Consider the following 14,213-nt stretch of genomic DNA (forward strand, 5'->3'; position numbering starts at 1 on the left):
AGATAGCTGAGTATATAACCCAGGACCAGAGTCAGATGTTTATAGTCTAAGTTACAGATGTGATACTGATGAAGATATATATGGGCATGAGAAAAAACAGAAGGCGGGAATAGAAAAAAAATACCATTTCCAGAAGGCTTTTGAAGTACTCTACATTATTTAATAACAAATCAACATATGGAATAATCACCGCACAGAGAGAAGGAGACAACACACACCATCTGACCCATTCATGTGAGAGGATTCCTAACACTCAAAGCAAAGTCCCAGTTCTGCCACAGAGAGTTTTTCCAACCTGTACAATGGGGTCATGGCTATTTCTCTGCCAGCACAGTGTTCTGCTTGTATCACAGTGTTGTGTGATGTCCAATTCCCACTAATAACACAGTTGTTATTTGGCCTGAAGGCTGGCTCAGTACTCTGCCTGTCAAGGCTAATGGCACCTTTGTATACCTGCTAGTCGCTCATTAGCAGGCATCCCAGTCACCCTGGCACTGAGGTCTGACTGCAATGATTACCACCTCTGTTTCACTCCATGAAAAACTGCACATTAGCACCAAGGAAGAGGTCACTTTATTATGGCAGCTTAGAGAGTCACTATACCTGGCTTCCTCCTCACTGTAATTTCTTCAGGTGTATGGATGGGGCTGGGAGGCTGATGGGGGCCCAGTCCAAGGAAAAAGCTGTTCCATGGATCCCAGGAGGTCCAATGATGTTGAGTTAATGTGCATTAAGCTACAGCAAGATGACAGTTAAGTATCCATGCCAGTCCGGAAAGGAAAAGAAACACTCTGACCCAAAGCTTCTCTGGAACACTACTCCCACTAAGGGTCCGCTTGGTGCCAGACAAGGTGTTGGACAGTTTGCATACCACAAGCCTCATGGTAATTCTTCTATGTAGGTTGTGGTTGTGTGCTATCAAGTTGCTTCCAATCATAGTGTTGGAAGAAGTGCAGCCAGTGTGCTCCTTGGAGTCCAGGATGGCCAAACTTCGTCTCTCATACTTTGGACATATTTCAGGAGGGACCAGTCGCTGGAGAAGGATATCATGTTTGGTAAGGTGGAGGGTCAGAGGAAAAGAGGAAGACCCCCAACGAGATGGACTGGCCAGGTGGCAGCATCAATGGACTCAAGCATGGCAACAGTAGTGAGGTTGGCCCAGGATCGGGCAGTGTTTCGTTCTGCTGTGCTTAGTGTCGCTATGACTCAATGGCACCTAACAACAGCAACAACAAGGTTTCTGAAGCTGTAAATCTCTCTGGGAGCAAAGTGCCTCATCTTTCTCCCGCAGAGCGGCTTGTGGGCTCAAATCTTGGACCATGTAGTTAATTTTGTTATTGTTGTTGTTGAGTGACATTGAATTGGTTCTGACCCATTGCAACCCTATATAGGGTCTCCAAGGAATGGCTAGTGAGCTTCAACTAATGACCTTGAGGTTCAAATTGACTTTGCAGTCCAACACATTAACACACAGCACCACACCAGGACTCCATGTAGTTAATAGTCCAATGCATAACCCACTATGCTACCAGGACCCCTGTAAGTATTATCCTCTTTTAAAATATGAGGAAAGTGAGGTTCAGAGAGGTTACCATGCCAAACCACACAGTTCCCATAATTTGAACCCAACTGCCTGATTCCAAAGCCTATACTCTGTTCACTATGATATACTGTTGCTGTTCTATGTGGTTCTGACTCACAGTGACCCTGCACAGAGTTTCCAAGGAGCAGCTGGTGGATTTGTACCACCAACCTTGTAGTTAATTGTTGTTGTTGTTAAGTACGGGTGAGTTGGTTCCAACTCCTCACAGTGATCCTGTATAGGATGTCTGAGGCTGTAAATATTTGTGGGAGCAGAAAGCCTCATCTTTCTCCTACAGAGTACCTGCTGGGCTTGAACCACCAACCTTATAGTTGCAGTCCAGTGCTTATTCTACAGACCACAACAGGATATACTAAGGAAGAAAAATTAGCAACTGGACTTAGTTTAACCCTTTGGTGATCTGTGGAACAGACCTTACCCAACAACATTTTCAACATTTGAAGTTTCTTGGTAAACTCTTATCCCAGTTGTAGTACGTGCTACTGTCTGACAGGGACCTACTTAAATGTGTGAATCTGAAGTAATGGGTTTCGCTCCACCAATCCTACCACTAGTGCCCACTTGGGTCCTATATACTTGCATCAAAATCCATATTACATTAAAAAAAAATGTTTTTCTTGATTTCAGCACGCATTCTATTACTGACAACACATGATATCAACAACAAAAAACTCAAAACAATTTGGTTACAAAAGGGTTAAATTTCACTGAGGGACACAGGATCAGCACTAGACTTCAAACTACAGGGTCGGCATTTTGAACCCACCAGCTGCTCCTCAGAAACCCTATACAGTGTCTGTATGAGTTGGAACCGACTCAACGGCACCTAATACCACCACCACAACACTTGCAGGAATCAAAGAGCTAGCTAGGTGATCAGAGGCAAACTAAGCAAATAAGTGAGTTATCAACAAGTAGTTCCCAGGTTCTCCATACCAGGGGACATACCTTTCTCTTTCTGGGTCCTACTGTCAGTCAGACAGGCTTTGGCTGACCCCAGGGCCACTAGCCAGCGCTGTCTTTCAGCCACACTTCTGGCCTTCAGGTAGAAATACTGTTCCCCGGGGATTACCAGGTCCATGCGAGTGTTGTCGACAGAATGAACTGGAGACAAGACAGAGGGAGGTGAGGAGCCAGAAAAGCCTTCTCTGGAGTAGTCTCCAGCCCACCCACCCAAATTTTGATCCCAACTGTGGCCTAGCTGCTGAAGCCTCCTTCCTTCCAAGAAAGGATGTGGGCCCTTCAATTTCTCCTGCTTTACAGGAAGCTCTGTTGATCTTTTCCTATGCGCCTTTGTGACCCAGAGGACAAACCTCAAGGTTGATTACAAAGCAGCATCAAGATGCTGTCTTAAAAGAGAATCACCCATTTCCCTTACAATCCTTTCTCAAAAATAGATGGAAAAAAATCGCTTTGGGCTGTTGTGTATGTAAAGTATGCTGGTCCAAGGCCCAACAATGACTTGTATGACAACAAGCAAGGGAACATTATTTATCCCTTTAGGTTTGCTGCAAAGCAATCAAGAGTACAATGTTTAGCCCTTTCTATTTCCCTAACAGGTTGGCCAAAAATGTACACATTCCCTCAGAGTCCTTCAGGAGAAGAAACAAGCAAACGACATTCTTCTCCCCTCATCTACCTTCTGAGCCTCACACCTTCTCAGTCTGTTAGGGGTTTGCTTGGTTTGAGTATATGGTGGTGGGGTATGCGGATTTAACACAGAAGTTTAATCACTGCAGCTAAAGGTTTGTAAATAGACACAGGCCCCGGGGCGACTAAAGAATAAACACCGGACATGTAGTAGAGTGTACCCATCTATCCTGGCTACCTCTTGACCAGATAGCTCGTAAAAACTGGCTGCAGTTTCAGGCTTTTTTGTAAGGCTCTCTGTGCATCCTGATCTTTACTATCGGAACAACAGAGAAAGCATGCAGAAGCTAGTGGGTTTTTTATAACTTGTTGGGGAGACACAGAGAAAAATAAAGCCTACAAGGCTCTTGGTTCCTCACCTTGAATTTCACAGACCGCCATCTGGATGCTCCCTTTGCAACCCTTCCAGGCATCTTCAGGAGAATCATAATAAGATAATATCCCCCCACAGAGAAGGAACCATCGAGGCTGCCAACCTGGAAACAGAAGTGTGAGTGTCTGTTACTGCCCGTGTATGAGCTGCCGCTGACTCCCAGGACATGGGAATAGGACCTAACATAAGACTCTGAGTTCCAGCTCCCAAGGAGCTTACACAGCAAGCGCAATCTGATCAGGTGAAAGCAGGTTATGGAGAAAACCTTTATGTTGATTTTGTTTTTGTAAAATTACACAATACCAGTATTTTAAAGTTATACAAGGCACAGAAGATGACCTATTTTTTTAGTTACACAATGTGAAAAGGTCTGAGAGGATCAGCAACTAGGGATGATTCTGTAGGGAGTGGGATTACCTTGCTGTTAATTGAGTTAAGTTAGCGCCAACTCATGGTGCTCCTATATGTAACAGACTGAAATGTGGCTGGTTTTGATTGCTTCCTAATATAATACTAATAAACCATGACTTGTTACTTTTCTAAAGTAAATGATTATGGCGTGCTGAGTGTATTGTTACACACATGCCTTCCCAAGTTCCAGTTAAGAGAAGTTATACAAAACTTAGAAATGAAGAAAAAAAAAAAATGTATAATGTCCTTCTAAAGTTGTATTGGAGTCTTGGTGAGGCACTGTGGGATAAAGCACTGGACCGCAAGGTCAGTTTGAACCACAAGGTAGATGGAACACTGTCTAAAGACGAAAACATGATGACTAGCACCAGAATCCTGCCAGGCTAGTTCTGGGAGATGAACCCTCAGGTTGGAAGGCACTAAAAATACAACAGTCGAAGAGCTGCCTCCTCAAAGTAAAGTTGACCAGATGATGCGAATGGAGTTAAGCTTTCAGGACCTTCATATGTTAATGAAGCACAACTCAAAATGAGGAGAAACCGCTGTAAACATCCACAAATAGTTGGAACATGGACTGTACAAAGTACACAATCCAGGAAAATTAGAAGTTGACAATATCTTCGGCATTAGTGAGTTAAAATGGACTGGTATTGGCCATTTTGAGTCAGAACCAACTCAACAAAACCTAACAACAACTAAATAGCTTCACTTTCTACAGCAGTATCAATTTTACTATAGAATTTGTTCCAAATTCTGTTATATTTGAATTGCTATTAGTAATTTCAGCACTAATGGTACTAGTGCCATTAAACTGTACTTGTTAAACAAGTGTTCACAGAAAAAGGTTTCTCCTGGTTAAGTATATTTTATAAAGGAAGTTAATTTGGGGATTGTCTTTAGAAATTAATGAATCCTTTTCTTTGATCTTCTGTGAGCTTTTGTGTCAAGGAGCCCTGGGTGGTATTGTTGGTTAAGCACTAGGGGGGATACTAACCAAAAGGTTGGTACTCCATGGGAGAACTATGACCTCATAAAGATTTACAGGTTCAGAAACCCTAGGAACAGGTCCACTTTCCCTATAAGTCGGAATTGACTAAATGGCAGTGCATTTTAGTTGTACCTATTTCATTTCATGAAACTTTCCGAAAACCCTGGATATAAAATCATGTTACTTTTAACATTTGGTTCCACTCTAGCAAATAATCTGAACTGAAAATAGATTTATAAAATGAGTACAAAATTTATAAAATAAAGTTTACATTAGAATTTGTACATGAATACAAAAATTTGTATTTGAAGATCAGTTAAAAAAAAAAAAAAAAGATTTTGAACATGTGATGTTGTTCTTCAGGTCTGAGACAGTCCAAAGCAATATTCCTTACAAGGCAGTAAGACATAATTTCCTTTGTCTATCACACGATGTTTGTTGGCCGGACATTTGCTGAGCTTTGTGAACATTTTTTGTCTTAAGATAATACGTAAAAACTTGCATGCTCACTTTCCATACTTGGATGCTGCATCTTCCCAGTTCATTAGATTACAGCTGATACCCAATGGGGACATGAGCATTTGCATAGGGCATGATACTAGAACAAAGGTACGCTCGATCTTAAGATGTGCTTTGGTCTGCTTTGCACAGGACAGGGTCAAAGATTCTTTCTAAGTTACATGATTACCATCCCGCTGGCATGTTCTCATGTGGTCAGTGTTGTTGCTGTCCAGTCAATTCCGACTCATAGTGACCCTGTATAGGGTTTCCAAAGAGTTGCTGCTAAGTTTGAACCTTCGACCTTGTGATTAGCAGTCCAGTTGCTGCTCCTACAGCACCATATCAGGACTGTGGTCAATGAGAGAGAACTAAATGTGAGGTTGTGTTCAAACTAATCAAAAATGTATAGGAAAATAAAAATATTATTGCATAAAAAATTTATAATATTACATTTTATCTCTTTGTGAAGCTATTTGACTACCATATTCAAAGATAGGTACATAATTAATAACAATAGCAACATACTATGACAAGTTTGTTTTGCAAGTCATAACAACAGCAATCAATTTCTCAAAAGAAAATCTGAAGTGAAAGGGAAAAGAAAATATATTTATACAATTTTTATTATCTAAATATTCTGATAGGCTACAAATATAATGTTCTGATAAACACCCTTTGTTGCTTTCTTGGAAGATGAACACCAAAACACACTAATTGCTGGAAAATAGAAACATACTTTACATGATGAACACTGAATTTTGTGTCCTCTTAATGTACATAAGGACTCCTGGTGTGGCACTGTAGGATCAGCACTGGACTTGAAACCACAAGGTCGGCAGTTCAAACCCATCAGTTGCTCCCCAGAAACAAGGTCACTATGAGTCAGAACTGACTCAACAGCACTTTAACAACAATACACCCCAAACCCCATGTATTATCAATATGTAAAGTAATATCAAGCAACTGTGTCCCACACAACAGATAAGAAAAAACTCAAAACTCACTTGATACATAATTTCAAAGTTTCCATGCTAGATAAATAATATTTCCAGTACTTTTACATAGTTGATTTGTTAGTAGTCTATTAAATTATTAACAATGGTATAGTATCATATTAATGCTAGTTTGTGTCTGTGTGTATTACAAACAAATTTTAAAGTTCAATTTATAAAGTTTACAAATCTTAGGAGACAACTCTGTAAGTAAATGCTATACAATTAAAAAGTAACTTGCTTGAATTCATTGCAGTGGTCAATTTATTTGAGTTCCCTCACTCTTGCACATCATTGGTAATTCACCAAAACATGCGCAAGAGTATACGCTGTATTTGTATCACGGCAAAGAATATTGCTGGTCTTCCTGGTTGGAGCTGCCGCCATCAGCAGATGTCTATACATGATATTCTCAAAATGGATCAGACACCAGTTATATATTAATATAATCTGCCCTTGACTAGTAACAGCTTGTGTTGGATCAAGTTGCTTACTGGGTGCATGTAGCAAGATTTAGACTCAACAACCCACCCACCGCTTGTTTATTAGAAAGAAACAGTATATTCCCAAGACACTCAGGGCTTTCAATTACATCGAGGGGACCATGACACAGATGTCAATGAAGGTACTGAAGTGCCAGGAGTCTTATAGCTTAAACAACCTTGCACGTGGGCACCCATGACACTGCATGAACTTTTATATGTAACTAGCACATTCTCATGCACTGGAGCTAGTATCAATTTCATTAGTGCCTTGCCAGTTCCCTTCCACTGTGACCCTTGCTTTTCCTTGTGTCCAATCTACTTGGCATCTATGAGACTTAGTTTACAAGACTGGTGCATCTATTTTGTTAATGCCCTAAGCACTTGCTTATTGGGTAATCAATTTCTGACCAAGACTGCTCAGGTATAGAAGTCTGATGACCCCTGGGTCATTGTTTCACATAAAACAAGCTGCATATATATATACCAACTGATGTAAATTTATTAAGTTATGTTAGGAAATCTACGTACTTTCTAGAGTATCCCCAGACTAGGACTATGATACAAGCAAACTAAATTTGCAGTTGAGACGTTGAACGGTCAGCTCTAAATCTGAGTACAAATGAGGCGGCTAAAATAGGTTTAAAATCAGACCCCATTTTGTCACTGCTTTTGCTTTCTGGTAAGCACATGAACCTTGACTTATTTTGTAGGAGGAACTTTGAAAATTAATGGCTAAAGTATGTACATTTTTTTAAAGTACATATAATGTGTGGTGCTGTGGGTTAATGCGTCAGACTGCAAAGCTGTTTGAACTGCAAGGTCAGCAGTTTAAGCTCACCAGCTGCTCCTCAGAAATCCTCTATTAGGGTTGCGATGGATCAAAAAAACAGAAAACTTTCTACATGGCACTTCCCAACTCAAGTTCTCTATTCCATAATACAATTTCTTGCATTTACTCCCAACTGAGTATGAGTCTTTTATAATTTTGACAGGGTGATGGAGATAGTGGTGAAGGTTGTACAAAATTAAAGTGAAGGTAATTCATGCCACTGAACTGTATGCTTAATATGGTTAAAATGACAAATTTTATATTATATCTATTTTGTCACCAACCCACTACAATCAAGTCGATTCTGACTCATGATGACTATGAATAGGATTTTCAAGGCTTTATGGGAGCAGAAAACCTTATGCATCTCCCATGAAACTGCTAGTGGGTTTGAACTATCAACGTTGTGGTTAGCAGTCCAGTGCTTATCCTACAGGGCCATTAGGGCTCTTTATAGTAAATTTTACCACAAACACACATGCAAAAAAAAAGTGTCTTAAGTAGGAGGTAAAGGGAGTTGGGGCAGGGGGAAAAGAAGGTGTATTAGAGTTTCAAAGTCATCTAGCTTCAACAAATAATTGTGATTCTTTCACAGGGATCGACCAAGTACAGTTCAGATCTGGACGACCACTCTTTCTGTAAATCAATTTTATTGGATGAAAGCCATACCAAGCTTATTCTGCTTTGGTTCATTCTGGTTCGACTCCCAGCTGAGAACGTGCATTTCCACAAAATGTAGATTCTAATTCAGCATATCTGTTGGAAATGCACATTCTCAGCAGAGGGTCAGACAGGAATCAACCAGTTTGAAGCCCTCATTAATGGAGTCCTTAGGTGGCGGATGCTAAGTGTCTTCCAGTTGGTTCCTACTCATAGAAACCCAGCACAGGGTTTCCTAGGAATGGCTGGTGGGTTTAAACAGTTAACCTTATGGTTAGCAGTCCAGTGCTGATCCTACAGTGCCACACTAGGATGTACAGATGGTATAAGCACTCAACTACCAGCCAAAAGGTTGGCAGATTGAACCCACCTATAGGTCCCTAGGACGACAGGCCCGGAGATGGACTTCTTGAGAGTCCCATGGGGCACTTCTTCTATAATCATGGGGCTGCCAAGAGTTGCAACTGAGTGGGTGGGTGGCAACTATACCAACAGCAACGTAACTGATAAGCAAGCACTTGTAATGGGTATAAATTCTCTTTTAAAAAGCACACTTAGTGGGATAGAAAGGAATACCAGGAAACCTGATTACACAAAGCTTGTAAGCCCGTCTTCAGCCTATAACTGATTGGAATACCCAAAAGGGGTTCTAGAACTTGCCCAGTGAAACAGGCTTCTTGAGGAGCCTTTGTAGTAGTGTATAGGACCTTAGGTAGAATCCTGAACCCCATCCAGAACCTTCTGAAGTGGGCCATTCCCACTTGAAAGGACAAGCAGACCATCAAGGCGCAACTAAAGGAACAGAAGATACTTCGTGAAAGAAAGTCCAGTAGGAAAAATCAAAAACAAAAATGGCAGTCTGATTGGCTACTACAAGAACAAGCAAGTTGTTCGCTAGGGAGCCATCAATCCAAGCAATCAAGTCCCTTCAGGACAAACCCCTCTCCAAGACTGAAGCTCAAAGGGAACACATGAGCAGGCATGTAAACTTGCTGGCAACCACACTGGTCTACTGGTGAGTGGAAGAGAGGAAAAGACAGCAATGAAGACATGAGCTCAGTTCGACCACGTTCCATAGACTCCCGTCAACCTGGAGATGAGAGAGAGAAGAGGAAGGGCATGGACAAGGACATAGCCAGGGAGGGCTAGAGCTGAGAGTGAAGTGTCCAGCTAATATGAAGTGAGGGGAAAAGCACAAAAATGCCCAAACTTGTTGACAGTACCCATTTGACCTAGCTTCAATAACTTGATGATCAGAACTCAACTAGAGGAAGATAAAAAATAGTTTTTTTTATAAAGGAAACAAGTGTAAATTGCCACAATTTGATGAACTTGACCTATACTTATAGATGTAGTAGCTTAAAACACCAACTGAGAGGAAAGAAGTCTTCACATCAAGTATCAATCCTATCCCCTCTGTATACAACATTGATAAGAATGGGCAACTTAAGACACTGGCTAACTAAAATGGGGGGCTATAAAGGCACGAAGTGACTGGGTTACAAGTTTTCAAGAGGGAGTTTAGTTTCAGAGTGTGGAGGGCGGAAGGTAGAATTCCCACTGAATAGTATACATCTTGTCTAACTGGGTATGGTGAAAGGACATGGAAATAAGATTCTTATGATTTAATAGAGTAACTGCTATCATGAAGGAGCTCTGGTACCGTAGTGGTTATGAATTGTGCTGCTAACCTTAAGGTCAGCAGTTTGAAACTACCAGCCGCTCCGCAGGAGAAAGATGAGACTTTCTGCTCACATAAAGATTTACAGCCTCGGAAACCCTGTACAGGGTCACTGTGGGTCGGAACCGACTTGACGGCATTTAACAACAATTGTTATCATCACTAATTGGGACTGTCACAACTATAAAGATAGAATTTTGTAACAAAGAGGGGTGAGTAGTTAATTTCACAATCCAGGAACAGAGGACCCTGAGACCATCAAGGATGAAGAGCACACGCAGAATGTGGTACCCTATCCAGAGAAGCAGTGACACCAGAGATGGAAGCAGAGATGATGACGTGGAGAGACAGAGTAGCTGAGGACTCTAGATTCATGGAAAGAGAGAGGCTGTGTGCTGGTAGCCAGAAGGCAGGCTTGTAGACTGTGCCCTTTGGTTGTTAAAATGATTGTATATTCCTGAGTATTTTTGTGTACATCCCCTTACCCCACCCCCACCCCACCCCCCAAAAAAACCCAGAGAGACTAGAAGCAAATACTACTGAATGACAATGCATGGAGGAGATTGTAATCACTGCAATGAAACGATAATTGTAAAACCCATGTGCTTCCACATGTAAACTATCAATCAATTCACAATAAAAACTTACCAAAAAAAAGCATACTTAGATCTAATCTGGCAAATTTCATGTTAATTTTACACTTCAAATTCTTCCTTTTTTATTATAACAGCAACCACCATTTTTATGTCAAAATTTCTAAATAGAGATGTTCTTTTCTCTTTAAAAAAGATTCCTGGTGAGTCATACTCACATCTGAAGTAAGAATACTGTAGCTTCTCTGTTTTTTAAATGCAGCCTTGTGACAAATAACTCATCCAAGCACATCCCTATAAAAAACCTGTTCACACAAAAGACTTTTTTTTTTTCCTTCTAAGTTTTATTTATTTTGTCATTAGTATACACAGCAAACTAAATACCAGAATAGTTTCCACTTTATAGTTAGGGACACTGATTATATTTTTACAGCTGTATAACTATTCTCACCCACCCTCACTGCCCTCAAGGGTTCCTATCTAATCTCTTCAATTGCAGTTGTCAATCTCATGTCATATAATTCTTACAAGAGCATAAATACTCAAGGCAGACATTTTTTACTAGTTAAGGTAAACTACTGTTCAGTTTTAAGAACTCTTCAGGTGATATTTTTAGTTCAAGGCTTAAAAATTAAATCAGAAAAATAGTTTTGGGGGTTCACTCATACTCCATAGCTCCAGAAAGCCTAGAGGTTATAGAAATTTGAAATTCTGTTCTACACTTTCCCTCTTTTGATTAATATTTTTCTTTGGAGTCTTGATTGAAGCGTTCAGAAATGGTAGCCAGTCACTATCCAGTTCTTCTGGTCTTATGACAAAGGAGGCAATTGTTCCTGGAAGCAATTAGTTGCACATTCCATAGCCTTCTTCTATTTCTGACTTTCTCCCTCTGATGCTTCAGATGAATACAGCATGATTTGCATGCCTTTGATAGCTCCTTGAAAGCTTTTAAGACCCTGTGTAGGACATAATGAACTAGCAGGTTGAACAGAAACAATGAACATGTTATTAGGCCAGTTAATTGGGATGTCCCAATGCAACCAGCAAGGTTGTATCATCTGCATATTGCAGGTTGTTAATGAGTCTCCCTCCAATCCTGATGCCATGTTTTGATTCACATAACCCAGCTTCTTGGATTATTTGCTGAGCATACAGGTTGAATAAGTATGGTGAAAGAATGCAACCCTGTCTCACACCTTTCTTCATTTTAAGCCATTCAGTGTGGGGAGGACTTAAAATATTTACTGAAGAAGATCAAAGACCACAGCCTTCTGTATGGATTGCATTTTAACGTAAAGAAAACAAAAATCCTCACCACTTGAACAATAAACAACATTCTTATCAGCTGGGAAAAGACTGAAGTTGTCAAGGACTTCATTCTTCTTGGATCCACTACCAACACTCACCGAAGCAGCAGTCAAGAGATGAAATGACATATTGCTGCACAAGACCTTTTTAAAAGTGTTGAGGAGCAAAGATGTCAGCTTGAGGACTAAGGTGCACCTGACCCAAGCCATGGTATTTTTAATAACCTCTTATGCATGTGAAAGCTGGACAGCGAGTAAGAAAGACCGTAGAAGAATTGATGCATTTGAGTTACGGTGTTGGAGGAGAATATTGAGAGTGCCGTGGCTGACAAAAGAACTAACAGATCTGTGTTGGAAGAAGTGCAACCAGAGTGCTCCTCGAAGGCCAGGATGGTCAAACTTTGTCTCTCATACTTCAGACATATTGTCAGGAGGGAGCAGTCGCTGGAGAAGGATATCATGTTTGGTAAGGTGGAGGGTCAGAGAAAAAGAGGAAGACCCCCAGCAAGATGGACTGGCCAAGTAGCAGCATCGATAGACTCAAGTGTGGCAACAATTGTGAGGTAGGCCCAGGACTGGGTAGTGTTTCATTCTGTTGTACACAGGATCTCAATGAGTTGGTACTGACTCAGCACCTAACAACAACAACAACAACAACAATGCAACCATGACACTAAACCTCCAAAACCAAGAAACCAAATTCCAAGAAGTTTGTGGTTGTACACAGCAGCCTCAGAAACTACTCTTTTTTTTGCCTTTGGTGTAAAGGTATCTACCACATGACTTTGGTCAACTCAACTTTACAGTTTGTTGTTGTTATTTTATTTATATACGTTTTTTTATTTTGTTATTATATATAGTTATATAGTATAGTTTTTATTGATTTTGTATGACTTCTGCTCTTGAGAACTTCGGTGCTTTCCAGTGCTGAGGTCTGGGTGCTTGGCCCCACCCATCCCATCAGAGTCCGAGTCCTCTGCTAAGAGAGCGCTACACTAGACAGTAGGCAGCCAAACCTTAGGTTCCTCTGCGAGGTCAGTCAGTAAGAACCTTCCTGCAATTGGGGAAGAGGGGTAAAGGAGAAGAGACACCCCTCAGGGTAGCAGATAATAACTAAGTAATAGCTAAATTATAAGATTCCTAATTTACCATTAATTAATTCACTAAGAGTTGGGGTTTTTTTGTCTGTTTGTTTTTTAAACAGTAATACTTTGCCAGAGAAAAGAGCTCAGACAGCGAGGGCTGTCAAGTCTAATGGGGAGTCAGGCACACAGATGATGACAAGACTAACTATAATTATAATGCACTGTATCAAATGCTCTTTAGAATCTGCTATTAAAGATTTCTGTGAGTCATCTCTCTTATGTCCTTTGTGCTGGAGATCTGGAAACCTACTTGTTCTGGACAATGTCTTAGTCAGGAAACCTTGGAGCATGTTCAGATTCATAGCACCCAGATGTCATCCTCTGGGCATTATTTCCCAATTTATAAATCAGAGACTTGGATTACACAATATTTACAGCTCCTTCCAGGTTTAACACATCACTTTTCTCCTGTCTCTACTGTCTCTCTCCACAGTCTCAGCTTCCCGTCACCATCTAAGGATCCCTTCAATCGCATCCCTCCAGGTTAACCAGTAGGGGCTTCTTCTTCTTCACCCTCATGTCTTCATGGTCTCAACATTCCACTACTCCACCCCTGGGTCATGGAGTGCCAATCATGGAAAGGCCATGAAATCAGGTAGAATTGGCTCAAGACTTATTGCGTGATTCTTACTATTTATCTTAGTGTTGCTATTGTTAAGTATCACCAAGTTGGTTTTGACTCATAATGGCCCTGTCTGTGTAAGGTTTCCTAGGAGTGGTTGGTGGGTTTGAACTGCTGACTTTGTTGTTAGCAGTCTAGTGCTTATCCTACCACGCCATACTAGGACTCCATTTATCTTATTAGCCTTGGTTCATATCTGCGAAATGGGGATAATATCCCCTTCCTTCATTAGCTCCTTCTTGTATTTCAGTTTTCCAAGCTCCCTCATTATGTTTCAATGTGCCCATGTAGGATAAGCAAGCACTGGACTGCTAACCACAACATTGGCTGTTCAAACCCACTAACCGCTCCTTGGAAACCCTACATGGGGTAG

General features: G+C 40.9%; 1 protein-coding gene across 1 annotated transcript in view; it reads right to left on the reverse strand.

Moving 5' to 3' along the window:
- The window catches only part of PLEKHA8 (pleckstrin homology domain containing, family A (phosphoinositide binding specific) member 8), a 73,290-nt gene that overhangs the window by 43,000 nt on the left and 16,077 nt on the right, over positions 1-14,213 (reverse strand). The window contains exons 2-3 of the mRNA XM_006832170.1: positions 3,613-3,729; positions 2,552-2,707 (exon numbers count right to left, since the gene is read on the reverse strand). Of these exons, the coding sequence (XP_006832233.1) occupies positions 2,552-2,707; positions 3,613-3,729 (273 nt within the window). The remainder of the gene's footprint in view (positions 1-2,551; positions 2,708-3,612; positions 3,730-14,213) is intronic.

Source organism: Chrysochloris asiatica, unplaced genomic scaffold (genome assembly GCF_000296735.1).
Source record: "Chrysochloris asiatica unplaced genomic scaffold, ChrAsi1.0 scaffold00006, whole genome shotgun sequence".
Lineage (NCBI taxonomy): Eukaryota > Metazoa > Chordata > Mammalia > Afrosoricida > Chrysochloridae > Chrysochloris > Chrysochloris asiatica.